Source organism: Bactrocera dorsalis, chromosome 3 (assembly GCF_023373825.1).
Source record: "Bactrocera dorsalis isolate Fly_Bdor chromosome 3, ASM2337382v1, whole genome shotgun sequence".
In the NCBI taxonomy this organism is placed as follows: Eukaryota; Metazoa; Arthropoda; class Insecta; order Diptera; family Tephritidae; genus Bactrocera; species Bactrocera dorsalis.
In genome coordinates, this window is record NC_064305.1 from 43,495,495 (window position 1) to 43,512,690 (window position 17,196).

Consider the following 17,196-nt stretch of genomic DNA (forward strand, 5'->3'; position numbering starts at 1 on the left):
TATAGACTGAAATTTGTTACGAAGCCACGAAAAGGTCGCGCTAATATCGGTCGACGTACATTTTGCCATCAACGTATGGCAGCCCAAGGCAAGGCAAGAAGAACTCCCAGGATGCAGTGGCATACGTGCGGAATTATGGACCGCCGTCAATCAGCAAGCGATCGTAACGATGTCACAGCACGATTTTTCAAACAACAGCTGCGATGTTGATGGGCCTTATCTTGAAGCAACGTATGGTATAAGTTAACACAACATAAATTCACTGACAACAATGTCTGCATAATCAGCTTAATGGAATGCGCTACATGCGCATCCGCTCTCCCAATTATAAGGCAGTTGAGCGAAACGCGCGCAAATCTAACTAGGCACTTATAGGGCCTGAGCTTAGCTTAATAATAACTAACAATAGAATTAAGTACTCAGTTTTGAAATAAAGCTCAAAGTAAGCTCATAGTGCGGTAAGTAAACACTTATTGTTTTATTTTATGTGGCGCCCGAGCAGGGACCGCGAAAGTTAGTTTAAAAATCGCAAATGTAAACCAGTGAACAATTTTTAATTAACTAATATATTTGCGTTTCCTATTAAGGTAGTTGGCCCCTTAGTAATAATATAATCCTTCTTTACGAAAAGGACGGTCCGTACGGACCCACCAACCAGAATACCAACAGAATCAATAAGAATTAAATGTACTTAAAAAGTTTAAAGTGGTATATAAAGAGAAATAAAAAAATTAAAATTCTACATCAAAATCGTTTCAAAAAAAGTTGTAAATAAATAAGAGCAACATATAAATCTACAATGAAATTAGACCATAAAATAAAAATAAAAAAATAATAAAATATTTCTAAGGCTGCAAATGTCGGACCAACAATTTAAATAGACTACCAAGCAGTGCTAAAGGAATCAACAAATAAGTGCCAGGAGCAAATAAGACAAATAAGTTCAAAAGAAAAAAATCAAAATATAAAACTAAAGAGCAACGAATAAACAACAACATCATTACCCCATTTACTACTTATCAGCCTCAGCTGCGTTGTTACCCACCAATCAACATTCATCGACCCAGTGCTGACAACAAATTTACTACTTATCAGCCTCAACAGTATTGTTAACCAGCAACCAACCTCAGCAATTTAAGGACATAATGCAGCGGCTAGGATTAATGTAAGTCAGTGTTCAATAAAATGATTTTTTACTAAATAGATAAAGAAGAAAAAATTATTAAAAATAAAATTTTTATATAATAAGGCTTATTTAAGTTCGTAAGCAAGTGATAAACTTTAGAAGAAATAATATTAATAAATTATAAAGAAAAGGTTCATATTTTTCATCTTTCAAACGTAAAAGAAAGGCAGTGAATCAAAAATAAGTCAGGAAGAACAAATAGCATCGACATAGTCGGTATTAAATCTGCACTCATCCAGCACTAACGTTTCCCCTCCTAACATCTCTTCCACTTTCACTCCTAATCAAAAAAGAGAACTCGTATCGTTAATATCGAAAACAGTTTCGGCCATATTACATCCACAAACCGAAGAAGAAGTTGAACATCCTGTAGATTTTAGCGTTAACGTGGACGCATCCGAGAGAGTTCCGGATGTGGTAAAATGTTTAAGAGAATTTTCGGGTAAAAACGGAGAATTCAGTTCAAGGCGGAAATCGGTAGATAGAACATTATTAATGAACGGACAGAATAATAACACCTCAAAATATTTTGATATTCTGCATACAATAAGACACAAGATAGTTGGCGAAGCTGACACGGCCCTTGAGTCTTACCGCACCCCATTAAATTGGGGTAAGATGAAAAAATGTCTAATGCTACATTACTCAGACAAGAGAGACGTTAGCACGTTGGAATATCAAGTGACAACACTTGCTCAACGGGGTAGCGTTGTTGAAGAATTTTACCAACAAGTTTATCAATATCTCTTTTATTCTAGACAAAATCGATTGCCTGTAGTTATGTAAAGAAGCTTTGTATGCCATGACAATAGAGAAAAAGCACTTCACACATTTATAAGAGGTCTGAATGGTACCTTACCCAGTCTGTTAAGTATAATGGAACTAACCAGTTTACCACAGGCTCTCCACATGTGTCTCAAACTAGGCAACACGAATTACAGGACGAACCATTAGCCACAATCAACCAAGGTCATACTCATTCAAACTCCAAGTAAGACCATTTTACCCAGAACTTACAAATGTTCACAACCAATTCCCTAGACCAAGTTCGTATCAACAGTACGGACGAAACCGACACTACGTCACAGTGCAACCAAACTTTAGACCACCTCTTCCTCCAAAACCTCCTACACCAATGGAAGTTGATCGCTACTTCAAACGAAGCAAATAAATTATCAGAAAAGGCCTGAGTATCAACAAAATCGAACATTTAATAATAGGCAGCAAACATTCAGTAACAAACCACAGGCATTTAGTAATGAACTAGCACAGGCTAGTAATAATCAAACTAGCAAGAGACCACCATCACAGATAATACAGATGCAACGGATCTACAATACAGAAGATGCAAAAACTGACCCAATAGAATACGATAACGAAATAATAGAATATCCTGAAGGGTACTTCGAGACCTCGCAGGACTAGCAACCCGAATACAACGAAGAACAAGAAGAGATCGAAGCGACCCCTAGTGACAATATCAATTTTTTACACTAAACTCCTCATTGCCATACTATCGTTTCAAAATGAAAAGTAGCAATGAACTAACATTTTTATTAGATACCGGATCGAACAAAAATTATATTAGTCCAACCTATATTAGGAACCCCATTCCGAATAAACCCTTCATTGCAAATTCTGTTGGTGGACGCGTCAAAATTACTCATCACGCTAATATCAGTGTTTTCGGTGATGAAATAGGTAATTTAAAATTTCACATTTTGCCCAAGTTAAGAATCTTAGATGCCTTAATAGGTAACGATACAATGAAAAGTTTTCACGAAGTAATTTTTACTAAGGAGAACTATTTTACAATACTCAATAAATACGAATACTCCATCCACCAGTTAGCATTTAATTATATTGCGCACACTACATTAAGGCTAATCACTTGAGTCCCGAAGATAACGAAAAATGAAAGCAACTCTTTAACTCTGGCCCAACACTATTTGATGAACCAGATAAAAAATTAACATATGTCACGAACGTTAGAGCCGAAATTAGATCTAAAAGCGATAGGCCAATATACTCCAAAACTTACCCATATTCAATGCCTTTAAAAAAAGAAATAGATAAAAAAATTGAGGAATTACTTAAAGATGGCATTATTCGACCATCGAAATCTCCGTACAATTCTCCGGTATGGGTCGTACCGAAGAAAGAAGTCGCATCAGGACCGAAAAAATTCCGTATGGTAATCGACTATCGTAAATTGAACGAGGATACCATAGCAGATAAATATCATATTCCAGATATTACCACTATTCTAACTTATCTACGGGGTATGACAATTAAGTAATTAGACTGATTCCATAAAAACCGTATATTTGAAAATTATTCTACAACTCTGCCATCCCCTTCAAAGTAGTCCCCTTTGGCAGCTATACAGCGATTCCAGCGCCTTTTCCATGCTTCGTAACATTTCTGGAACGATTCGACTGGGATGTCCGCGATTACCCTCGTCACGACCGCCTGGATGTCCGTAATCGACTTAAAATGGGTTCCTTTGACCACGCTTAGGGCAGTGTGGCACGGCGCGTTGTAGTGATGAAGGATCCAGTTACGAGCGATGTCTGGGCGCACCCTGTTCACTCGTTTTCGCAATCTTTTGAGTACTTGCGTTGCTGTTGATTTCGTTTTTCCATTTTCGTGACGAGCACTACAAACACACGTCTACTCAATTTGACGCAGCAGGCGAACTAAACAAGCTAAATGTACATATATCACTGGAGAGGGGAGGGATGCCGGAAAAAGAAGGGAATTTCAAGGTCACAGGTTTACCACAAGAGCGGCAATAAAAGCAGTCTCATTATATAATTGTCAAACCTCGTAGGATCAAATAAATATTTTCCTACAATTGACCTTAAGAGTGGATTCCATCAGATTGCTCTTAACGAAGCAGATATTGAGAAAACCGCCTTCTCCATTGCCAATGGTAAATTCGAATTTACTCGACTTCCATTCGGCTTAAGAAATGCGCCTGCCATTTTCCAACGCACTTTAGATGATGTGCTACGAAAACACATCGGCGTTCGTTTCTACGTTTATGTCGACGACATAATTATCTTTAGCAAAAGTAAAGAAGATAATTTCAGAAGTCTTACAATTATATTTTATACTCTCGTAAAAGCGCATTTAAAGGTACAGTTCAATAAATGTGTATTTATCAGGAAGGAAATCGAATTCCTCGATTTAATAGTTTGCCAAAATGGAATTAGCACTACACAAAAAAAAAATGGATGGTATAATAAATTTTCCACGGCCCAAAACTGCCCATGATTTACGCTCCTTTTTTGGAATGACCGGACATTATCGCAGATTTATAAAAGCGTACGCACAAATTGCAAAACCCCTGACTGAAATACTGAGAGGAGAGCTAGGAAGAGTTTCCAAAAATCAGTCTAAAAGGCCACTTTTAAATTTAACAGCACAACAAGTAGAAGCTTTTAAAGACCTGAAAAATTGCTTGACATCAGACCATGTTATATTTCACTATCCAGATTTCGAAAAAGCTTTTGAGCTTACCACGGATGCTTCAAATTACGCTTTAGGAGCCATACCCTCCCAAGACGATAGGCCAATATCCTTTCTGTCAAGAACTCTAAACAGAGCAGAGGAAACTTTTGCCGCCAATGAAAAAGAAATGTTGGCAATAATTCTACATAATTCTAATTCTACAGTCCCTGAAATGCTTCCTATACGGATCAAAAAAGGTTAAGATTTACTGATCAACAAACACTGACGTTTGCTCTCAGCAACAAAAATAAAAATGCAAAAATGAGAAGATGGAAGGCATAATTGGAAGAATATAATCACGAAATCATTTATAAACCAGGCAGCACAAACGTCGTCGCAGACCTACTCTCACGACCACCAAACGCTAATTTAAATTCAGTGACTGTCCACAGGAATGACAGCTCTTCCGAAAATTTAATTTCTTCAGTAGAAATACCCATTAAAGTCTTCAAAAACCAAATTTTCATATCAGAAGATTCCAAAAATGCATACAAATTCGAAATGGTCCTACGTACCATAGGCACCAAATAACTGAAACAACCTGCAATGAAAAATCGCTAAAATCACTTTTAAATAAATATTTTAATCCATCGGTAATCACAGAGCCCATTATGCTAAAAGTCCAATCAATCTACCCTCTACAAAAAATTACAAAATTCGTTTCACACAAATAGTAGTCGAAGATATTACTAATACCGAGGCCCAAAATAAAATAGTAATCGAGGAACATAATCGTGCTCAAAGAATTAAAAAGAAAATAAGCTGCAGATTTTGAAAAAACATTATTTCCCCGCTATGTCGAAAAATTAAAAAAAATAACAAAATTATGCAAAGTTTGTAAAGAAAATATTTATGATCGTCACCCAAACAATGCAAAATTGGGAGCTCCACTCTTACCAGAATATCTAGGCCATTCTATTCACATAGACTTCAATTGACAAGTTTTCCAAATTAGCCATTATAAAGAAAATAGACGGGAAAAGTATAAAACCCTTAAGAGAAATAATATTTTACTTTGGAGTTCCGAAAGCTATAGTTTTCGATAACGAAAATACATTAAAGCCCTATGACCCTATAAAAGCGAGGTGAATGTACAAATAGAACGGTTCTATTTAACATTATCAGAAATTATGAGCTTCTTAAAACAGGAACACACTGATAAAAATTTCGACGAACTAATGGAATGGTCTGTAAATACCATTCTGTTCACTCTGTTAAAGAAAAAAACCCGTTGGCACATTCTTCGGTAGACCTACCCCAAATGCCACTATTAGAGAAGAAACTATGAAGAACGTTCTAGAAAAATTAAAACAGAAACAGGAAAAGGACCCGCAATATCATAACAAACATATAAAGGAAACTATTGACTATAGAACAGGAGACAAAATTTTTGTTAAACAGAATAAAAGATTAGGAACAAAACTTTCAAAAATGTCCAATAGGAAATAGTTAAGGAAAACAGACATTCCACAGTAAAAATAGAATCAGGCAAAATAGTCCACAAAGATCGTATAAGAAACTAATACAATCATATTTTCTTTTAGATCACTAATTTGCGTAACCCTTCACATCCTTTGCTATGCTTCGGTTGAAGTACTCGATTACTCTCAATCCGAAATCGTTACCATCGGGAAAGTGCAGTCTGGAATTTGCAGGATCCTTCACTTCATCAACCTTAGGTAATTCTAGATGACATAAATACCCACTTCACAAAAAATATCCCACCTTCCCATCCCTTGCACCCATTCATTGCAGAAGAAATTAAAATAACTAATAGTACTATCAACAATATAACATCAAAATATAGAGTAAAGAGGTAATTAAATTTTAAAGGATAAGCTTGGAAATGGATTGCGGGAAATCCCGACCATGATGACCTTGTAGCGATCAATAGTAAATTCGAAGAAATCATAGAAAATAATAATGAACAGCTAGTAATTAATAGAAACGTCTTTGAAAGAATTAAAAATATTAAAAAAGTAAGCAACAGCATATTAAAAACACTACAAAATAGCAATGAATTTCGAACCTCACTAATACTTCAGTATAAATTTAAAATTAATATAATAAAAAAATAAATTCTAAAACATTAACAGAGCAATACATCTTACCAAAGCAAATTTAATAAACAGTTTCATAATATCGAATGAAGAGGCTCACAAGATAAAGTACATATTTATTGAAGTGTTTTCTGTCTTTTCCGTTTGATTCTTTAGAAGAATCATTAAACTTTGCAAATATTCAAATCGCTATGAAACAAAATTTACTAATTTATGTAATAAAAGTACCAAAACAAGGAATGAAATCTGTAATTGCATTTTAATAAAACCAATAAGCAAAAATTGAAGAATTTTGAAATTAAAATTTGGAAACGTTTTGAAATGTAATGAAAATTACGAGTACTATGGAATAGAAAATGATTGTAAACAAATAAATAATGTAAAAATATACAAACAAGACCGATTTGACATGCGAATATTCAAAATTTCGAATTATTCGACGCGAATCGAACCGAATTATTCGATCCGAGATTCGACCTGTATATTCGCATTATTCGAATAGTTCGAGTAATTCGAATAACTTTAATATTTGACTAATTGCATTTAATTAGCGCCAGTAGTATCTGAATCTCGTTCATGCATCTGACGTACATCTGTCATTCTCGTTTCAAATATTCAAAAAATCAAACATTGGTTATTTTTTATTATGACGTTGTTAATAAATGTCTAAATCAATTTGAATTAAATAATAAAATTAAATTAAATAATGGTTCGAACTATTCGAATAATGCGAATAATTCGAGCAATTCGAAATATTCGAAGAAGTAAAATCTTAAATAGAATATTCTATTGCAGTAATAGAACAAAATTAAAGACAATAAAACTATTATTTAATTCAAATTGATTTAGACATTTATTAACAACATCATAATAAAAAATAACCAATGTTTGATTTTTTGAATATTTGAAACGAGAATGACAGATGTACGTCAGATGCATGAACGAGATTCAGATACTACTGGCGCTAATTAAAAAATCATGCAATTAGTCAAATATTAAAGTTATTCGAATTACTCGAACTATTCGAATAATGCGAATATACAGGTCGAATCTCGGATCGAATAATTCGGTTCGATTCGCGTCGAATAATTCGAAATTTTGAATATTCGCATGCCCCTACTAAAAACTAAAGAAATTTAACTATAAGTAATAATGTAACGAGAAATTTAGATTGATCATTTTTAGTAAAGTTTTTTAATGAAACAATAAAAATTAACAATTTAAACTTTACTGCCTTAGAAGCTCACAGCCTGAGACTATTGCCAGCATTAATCCATAATTCAAATTCTCTGAAATTTATGAGAGAACTTAATATTAAAATATAAAAAAATTAGCTCTCTAAACTTACTAGTCAAAAATTCGGACACGAAAAATGGCCAAAACAACATTGAAGAACTAAAAATTAAAGAAATTTAACTATAAGTAATAATGTAACGAGACATTTAAATTGATCATTTTAGTAAAATTTTTTAATGAAACAATAAAAATTAACAATTTAAACTTTACTGCCTTAGAAGCTCACAGCCTGAGACTATTGCCAGCATTAATCCATAATTCAAATAAAGCTCAAAGTTAGCACATAGTGCTGTAAATAAAAACGTATTGTTTTATTATAAGTTATAAAGGGTGATTTTTTAAGAGCTTGATAACTTTAAAAAAAAAAAAAACGCATAAAATTTGCAAAATCTCATCGGTTCTTTATTTGAAACGTTAGATTGGTTCATGACATTTACTTTTTGAAGATAATTTCATTTAAATGTTGACCGCGGCTGCGTCTTAGGTGGTCCATTCGGAAAGTCCAATTTTGGGCAACTTTTTCGAGCATTTCGGCCGGAATAGCCCGAATTTCTTCGGAAATGTTGTCTTCCAAAGCTGGAATAGTTGCTGGCTTATTTCTGTAGACTTTAGACTTGACGTAGCCCCACAAAAAATAGTCTAAAGGCGTTAAATCGCATGATCTTGGTGGCCAACTTACGGGTCCATTTCTTGAGATGAATTGTTGTCCGAAGTTTTCCCTCAAAATGGCCATAGAATCGCGAGCTGTGTGGCATGTAGCGCCATCTTGTTGAAACCACATGTCAACCAAGTTCAGTTCTTCCATTTTTGGCAACAAAAAGTTTGTTAGCATCGAACGATAGCGATCGCCATTCACCGTAACGTTGCGTCCAACAGCATCTTTGAAAAAATACGGTCCAATGATTCCACCAGCGTACAAACCACACCAAACAGTGCATTTTTCGGGATGCATGGGCAGTTCTTGAACGGCTTCTGGTTGCTCTTCACCCCAAATGCGGCAATTTTGCTTATTTACGTAGCCATTCAACCAGAAATGAGCCTCATCGCTGAACAAAATTTGTCGATAAAACACATTTCGAACCGAACACTGATTTTGGTAATAAAATTCAATGATTTGCAAGCGTTGCTCGTTAGTAAGTCTATTCATGATGAAATGTCAAAGCATACTGAGCATCTTTCTCTTTGACACCATGTCTGAAATCCCACGTGATCTGTCAAATACTAATGCATGAAAATCCTAACATCAAAAAAATCACCCGTTATGTGATACTGTTAGATGCTGCATGTATTCTGTTGAGTTGCAAAAAAGAGGTTTGCCGCACGCACACATTCTTCTTTAGATGCGGATGGTGATTACACCAGATCAAATTGATGAAATCATTTCTGCGGAAATTCCTGATGCAGAGAAAGATCCAGAATTATACGAAGTGGTGAAAACCAATATGGTTCATGGACCTTGCGAACATTACAATCCCATTTTAGTTTGAATGCCTGACAATAAATGCACGAAACACTATCCACGTGCTTTTCTTTCGGAAACGCAAACAGGAAATGATGGATATCCTTTGTATCGGCGTCGCTCACTAGACGACAATGGCAGAACATTTAGCATTCAATTTAGAGGCGTGAATATCGAAGTTAACAACACACTTCGCCACTTCATTTCGACATATCAGCCTTTAAATTCGCGTCAATTATGGGATACGAAAAAATTACATTGCTGATGACATTTTATATTTTATTCGCTAAGAATTGGAAATGGGCAAATTTCGGTTGACACTTCCAGTGGTTTGATATCAATTTGTCAATTCACTTCAACGGAAGATGAACTCATCAAGAATGTTTATCCGAACATTGGCCAAATTATCGTAACTGCGATTGTTTGAGTGCAGGGCAATTTCTTCCAAAAATACCGATGTCAGTGACTTAAACTGGAAGATTCAAAGTCAAATTCCGGGTCAAATCGATCGATCGCCTTGACAAGGAAGACGAAGCCGTGAATTATCCAGAGGAATTTCCAAATTATTTGGAGAGACCTGGTATGGCACAGCATCATTTGCGTCTCAAAGTTGGTTTTGTCATTACTATGTTTCACAATCTTCACAATCGTCGAATCGTGTACTTGACTGATTATGACGCAGTTATCGAATTCTTCTCTGTATATTTACGCACCAGAACAGAAATAAATAAATTTTGTTTATCAAGCTGCGCCACATTAAAAAAATGTAAAAAAATCGCAAATAAATAATTTTCAACACAATATATGTATATACTTACAGCTTTCTTTTCATTTCAAAACACATAATTTCACGCAGGACAACGGCTGCGGGGTCAGCTAGTAATAAATAAATTTGTTATAAATTTTTCGTAAGAAATTTTGCTTTTATTTGGTGTAAGGTACTATTACTGCTCCTTTTTTATAAATTATTAGCTTTATTATTACTGATTTTTGATGACAATAACTACTCCAACAATGGTTGTTGCCTCTCTTTCTTGCTTCCTCTATATACGTTTGTATTTAAACGTTGATTTACAGCCGGTTTCACGAAATTTTCTAATTGAAAATTAAGTTTCATTTAATTTTAATTTTGATTTTTATTTAACTTTGCACTTAAGTTTGCAGCGTTTCACCATTATTCATAATTGGCAACCCAAAAATGACAAAGCAGGGATGTTAGTAAGAATAACAGCTGATTTATGTAAACAAATAAATTGTACTGATTAATAAAAATGGAGAGTGTAGCTCGAAGCAAGAATTTTTCATCAAGTGACATTTCTACTTTGCTAAGCCTAGTGCATTTTTTCTTTCCCTCATTATACGAGAGCGACGATTTATAAATATATTTATTAAAACCTCGCACTCCATATCACTTTCGTCGTCAGATTCCATTTTTTACAATATAAGTATTTATCTTCTGCTACTTGCAAATCAGCTGATTGGAAAACGTTAACATAGTTGCATATGACAGTATTTAATTAATATTTAAATGGCAAAGGGTGACCATTTAAATACAAATTAAGTCAAATGGTGAAACTGAAATAAATTAATTTTCACTTAAATCAGTTTCGTGAAACCGGCTGTTAGTGTTTGGTTATTTAACTTAACATCTGTTGTTATGATAACTTATTATTGCCACACACTTCTTATTATTCCTTGATTTTCATTAGTCTCTGTTTCACTCGCAACTCATTCTTTACGGTTTTCTAATTCTTTGCCTAGTGTATTGATTTTCTAACATATCTTGTTGTATGTTTATTTTTTATTCCTTAGACTCACTCACTGTCCTTCGTAAGAACTTTGCATCTTACGTCTTCTGATGATTTTTTTTTATTCTTCACACTTGTTTAAACAATATGTTGTCACTTTTTTGCTGTGATTTTTCCTTGTTTCTACTTCACTTTTCTTTAATGTATTTTCCTATTCAGAGAATTGGTGTCTCCTTCACTCTTATAGTTTACAGCTGTCACTATTTCTACTTTCCTTCTTACTGTCTTATCTTCTCTTCTCTATACTTTAACGACAATACTGTCTTTGACCTCCAGCATTTAGATAACTATTGATAATGTTGAGTGAAGTGGACGTTTTTTGCGCTCTTAGATTATTCGCGGAATAATCCCAATTTTTCATAGTGAAATCACACTTATTTTTTTTTTATTTGCCGCTTTGTTTTGATCAATGAGCTGTTCTCCGTTTTCGCTTTTTTCTCCTTTTCGTTTTGCTTTTGGTTTAGGCTCCCAACTCGTCCCTAACGGCGGAAATGAGGAATTCACCACTGCTGGATCAACATTTAGTGATGAAACTGCTGACCGAGCAAGAAAAAGTGAAGAGAAATCATTAAATAATGAATCTTCGAACTATTTTAACAAGCTGGGTTGCAAAGTAAAAGAGTTTGAAAATATGATGGCTGGTCAAAGGCATGTAAACCAGGCTATGCGCGATTTATTGAGTAGCATAATGAGCTTATATGTATAACAAAGCCGAGAAACCGGAGAAAAAAATTATGGTTGAGAAAGCAACGCAGCTTTCTCATATTTCTAAAGAGCTGAATACCCCAAAGCGGCTGCGAGAAGCATCGGGAGAACTACCCCCCAAAAAATGCCAAAAAAAAGCTATTGGAAATGTGCAACAAATGACCAGTGAGGTCACGAAAGTAATAGATATTACGGGTCAACATAACGCATGTGAAAAATGGGGGATGTTGTTAAAAATAGGAAGCCGATTCAAAAGAAATAAGAACGAAACCAGACGCCATCATAATAACAAAAAAAGGAAGGTGCATCGTATGCTGATATTCTCCAGAAGATAAAAAGCGATTCAAAAGAAATAAGAACGAAACCAGACGCCATCATAATAACAAAAAAAGGAAGGTGCGTCGTATGCTGATATTCTCCAGAAGATAAAAAGCGACAGTGGTCTTGAAGAGTTGGGATCAAACGTGATTTATATTCGAAAAGCGATGAAAGAAGACCAACTGATTGAGCTAAAACATTAGCACATTAGTAAACAAGAGAGACGAATCATTCCAAAGCGTCTTAGAGGGAGCGGTGGGTGAAATGGCTTCAAAAAAGTGTGTAAGGACTTAGACGAAATTACTACACCTGAAGAAACCTGCGAGGCGCTAAAAAAGAGTGTGGAATCCAAAAACTGGAGAAATCAAGCGTCAAAAGTATGAGAAAACCCCGTAGTAGCACACAGATAGCGCTTGTATGCCTAAGTGCTCAGGATGCTAAAGCTGCACTAAAATTTGGTAAAGTTAAGATAGAGTGGTCGATCTGTCGCCTTCGAGAATACTCGCCTATTCCCAGATGCTATAATTGTTTCCACCTGGGTCACATGGCGCGTAACTGCTGCAGTTTGACAGACAGATCTTCTCAATGCACACGGGGTGGAACTGTCATTTAGCAAAGGTAAGCACCAACGTTCCGAGCTGCATGCTCTACAAAGGGGAACACTCAGTATTGAGCATGACTTGCCCCAAGTACCTGGAGATGATAAAGTATCTAAGAAAATGAGAATAATACTTAAATCATTGCGCAGCAGCGCAGGATTTGCTAGATCAGACAGTTACAAAAGGGAACTAAGTGAGCCATACTAAGTGAGCAATACTCCTAGCGTCCGGAAAGCACACGGATTGCAGAAGGCAACAATATGGTCCTGCTATGGACAGCCTTTTAGACCAGCTCAATAGAAGCTCATAACTGTTTCACATGGACGAATATACAGGGGATATGTACATTTTATAAGTTGCGATGCTCGTCCCAGCGCAGCAATTACACATTTTGAAGATTTTCTCTTAAGACTGTCTTTAGAAACCAGAGGCAAAATTCCAATTGTTATAGCTGGGGATTTTAATGCATGGTCGACTGCATGGGGCAGCAGATATACATACCATCGCGGGCGTCTGATTCAAGAATTCCTAAGTTAAACGAATCTACCAATAATAAACGGTGGAACGCAAAACACATACCAAAAAGGAAACAAAGGTTTCATAATTGGCATTATGTTCGCAAATGATTCACTGAGCAGGCATATTAAGTGAGCAGTGTCAAATATATACACAAAAAGTGATCATATGGCGATTATAGCTCAAATTTCGAGCACCCCAGAGCCGGAACTCCTCAGCAGAAACACCTTCCGAAAGGAAGCTGGAAGCAACAGGAATTCGATGCAGACCTATTTGAGCTAGTCTGGAGTGTATCAAGAGTACCACATGACGACGCCGCCCATCAGATATGACCTGTGCGAAAGGAACTGGTCGCAGCATCCGATGCGACAATGCATAGAGCAAGTCATCACAAAAAACAACCAAGCACCTGGATTAGATGACATACCTAATAGAGCACTGAAGGAAGCTATAAGCTCAAAACCTCAACTGTTTGCTAAAATGTACAAGGCTTGTATAAAGGAAGAGGTGTTCCCCGACTAGAGGAAAGTATAGCGTTTGGGTAAAGTTTACGAAAGTAAAATACGAAAACGCTTGGACACAATACGGATTTATAAAAAAATATATCCACTATTGACGCACTACGAGAAGTCGTCGATACTGCGAAATGTGCAGTAAGTGGGAAAAGATGGAAAGGTGGCACATACAAGTACTGAGCCTTGATTACCCTGGATGTCAAGAATGGGCACATATAATCGAAGCCCTGGAAATAATTCGCGCCCCCGAATAACTCATAAATATTATAACGAGTTATTTAAAAAAAAGGCTGATTTATGATACGAACGAAAGAGCCTAGAACTACTCTATCTCGAGTGAAGTAAACAATTAAGATACAAGGGAGGATGGAGTCATGTGTAGAAGTTCACGCAAGTGAGGAAAGTGATCGCCCTTCACTTGGGAGTGGCCAGAAACGAATCTTTACATATGACTCAAACAGCTGACGACTTCCGGTCTTTGACCAAGTATCCCCTGGGTAGCCTAAGAACATCCGTTTGAAGGCGCGCTAAAGTGAGAAGGCGAACTATTCCCTACTTAGGGTTGTGCGCTGGGTTTGGGACCCGCCACGTAAAAAAACACCCCCAATGAAAGGAAACAACAAGCCTCGGATGAGTGATCCCCCTTTTGATGACGACCATGGCAAACGAATTAAGGACTATGAGTTGAGGACTTGCACCTGGCATGTCCGGTCCCTTAATTGGGAAGGTACCCCTGCCCAGCTGGTTGATGTCCTCGTGAAAATAAAGGCTGACATCACCGCCGTCCAAGAAAAGCGATGGACGGGACAAGGACAGAGGCAAATAGGTCCTTGTGGCATTTACTACAGTGGCCATATAAAGGAGCGCAAGTTTGGTGTGGGATTCGTGGTGGGAGAGAGACTCCGTCGCCGACTACTATCATTCACTTCCATCAATGAACATCTAGCCACAATCCGCATCAAAGCTATGTTCTTGAACATATCGCTGATTTGCGCCCACGCCCCGACGGAAAAGAAGGACGATGTGACCAAAGCTGCCTTTTATGAGTGCTTGGAGCGCACTTATGAGAGATGCCTCCGCCCCGATGTCAAAATCGTGCTTGGCGACTTTAACGCCAGGGTGGGCAAAGAAGGTATCTTTGGAACTACGGTCGGTAAATTCAGCCTCCACGAGGAAACATCCCCTAATGGGTTGAGGCTGATCGACTTCGCCGGGGCCCGAAATATGGTTATCTGAAGTGCTAGATTCCAGCACACGAAGATTCTTCAAGCTACATGGCAGTCTCCGGATCGAAAAACCAGCAACAAGATCGATCATATTGTGATAGACGGAAGACACGTCTCCAGTGTTTTAGATGTGCGTGCGCTCCGAGGTCCTAACATCGACTCGGACCACTATATTGTTGCAGCTAAGATTCGCACCCGCCTCTGTGCAGCAAAAAACGCACGCCAACAAACACAAAGAAGGTTCGACATCGAGAAGCTGCAATCACAACAGACAGCCAAACGATTTTCTACTCGACTTGCACTCCTGCTCTCTGAGAACAGTCGTCAACAACTGGGTATAAAGGAACTGTGGGACGGCATTTCAAACGTCTTACGTACAGCTGCAACCGAAACCATTGGTTTTCGGAAAGTGCAAAAGAACAGCTGGTACGACGAGCAGTGCCGTGTCGCAGCGGAGAGAACACAGGCTGCCTACCTCGCAACGTTACGATCGACCACAACACGTGCGGGATGGGATAGATACCGAGAGTTGAAATGGGAAGCGAAACGCATTTTAGACAGAAAAAGAAAGAGGCCGAAATGGGTGAGTACGAAGAGCTTGATAAGCTGGCCGACAGGGGTAAAGCTCGAAAATTTTCGAAAAGATGCGGTGACATACAGAAGGTTTCAAGACCGGAGCATACTCTTAAAGAACCCCCAAAGGTGATCTAGTCACCGATGCCCAAAGCATACTTAAATTATGGAGGGAACACTTCTCCAGCCTGCTGAATGGCAGTGAAAGTACAACGCCAGGAGAAGGCGAACCCGATTCCCAAATCGCTAACGATGGAGTAGACGTTCCATTGCTCCACCATGAAGAAGTTTGAAAAGCAATTACCCGTCTGAAGAACAACAAAGCGGCAGGGGCCGATGGATTGTCGGCCGAGCTATTCAAACAGGGCGGCGAAGAACTGACAAGGAGCATGCATCAGCTTCTTTGCAAAATATGGTCGGACGAAAGTATGCCCAACGATTGGAATTTAAGTGTGCTATGCACAATCCATAAAAAAGGAGACCCCACAATCTGCGCCAACTACCGTGGGATAAGCCTCCTCAACATCGCGTACAAGGTTCTATCGAGCGTATTGTGTGAAAGATTAAAGCCCACCGTCAACAAACTGATTGGACCTTATCAGTGTGGCTTTAGTCCTGGAAAATCAACAACCGATCAGATATTCACCATGCGCCAAATTTTGGAAAAGACCCGTGAAAGGAGAATCGACACGCACCATCTATTCGTCGATTTCAAAGCTGCTTTCGACAGCACGAAAAGGAGCTGCCTCTATGCCGCGATGTCTGAATTTGGTATCCCCGCAAAACTAATACGGCTGTGTAAACTGACGTTGAGCAGCACCAAAAGCTCCGTCAGGATAGGGAAGGTCCTCTCCGAGCCGTTCGATACCAAACGAGGTTTCAGAAAAGGCGACTCCCTATCGTGCGACTTCTTCAGTCTGCTGTTGGAGAAAATTATTCGAGCTGCAAAACTTAATCGAGCAAGTACAATCTTTTATAAGAGTGTACAACTGCTGGCGTATGCCAATGATATTGATATCATCGGCCTCAACACCCGCGCCGTTAGTTCTGCTTTCTCCAGACTGAACAAGGAAGCAACGCAAATGGGTCTGGCAGTGAACGAAGGCAAGACGAAATATCTCCTGTCATCAAACAAACAGTCGTCGCACTCGCGACTTGGCTCTCACGTCACTATTGACAGTCATAGCTTTGAAGTTGTAAATAATTTCGTCTCTTTAGGAACCAACATTAACACCACCAACGATGTCAGCCTAGAAATCCAACGCCTGATTACTCTTGCCAACAGGTGCTACTTCGGACTGTGTAGGCAATTGAAAGGTAAAGTCCTCTCTCGACGAACAAAAGCCAAACTCTATAAGTCACTCATATTTCCTGTCCTGCTATATGGTGCAGAGGCTTGGACGAAGACAACAACCGATG

At 37.7% G+C, this 17,196-nt stretch overlaps 3 protein-coding genes across 20 annotated transcripts in view; 1 reads left to right on the top strand and 2 right to left on the bottom strand.

Annotated features, from left to right (window-relative positions):
- LOC105232674 (phosphatidylinositol phosphatase PTPRQ) overlaps positions 1 to 17,196 on the top strand; it is an 862,901-nt gene that overhangs the window by 293,121 nt on the left and 552,584 nt on the right. The window contains exon 1 of one of the 18 annotated variants that reach the window (XM_049451215.1): positions 6,267 to 6,381. The exons of the other annotated variants lie outside the window; for them this stretch is intronic. Within the exon in view, the coding sequence (XP_049307172.1) occupies positions 6,282 to 6,381 (100 nt within the window). The 5' untranslated portion in view covers positions 6,267 to 6,281. Of the gene's footprint in view, positions 1 to 6,266; positions 6,382 to 17,196 lie in introns of those variants that run through there. 18 annotated transcript variants of the gene reach the window in all.
- LOC125777147 (uncharacterized) overlaps positions 1 to 17,196 on the bottom strand; it is a 495,194-nt gene that overhangs the window by 229,172 nt on the left and 248,826 nt on the right. The window lies entirely within an intron of this gene.
- Positions 1 to 17,196, bottom strand: part of LOC125777143 (uncharacterized) — a 537,355-nt gene that overhangs the window by 65,973 nt on the left and 454,186 nt on the right. The window lies entirely within an intron of this gene.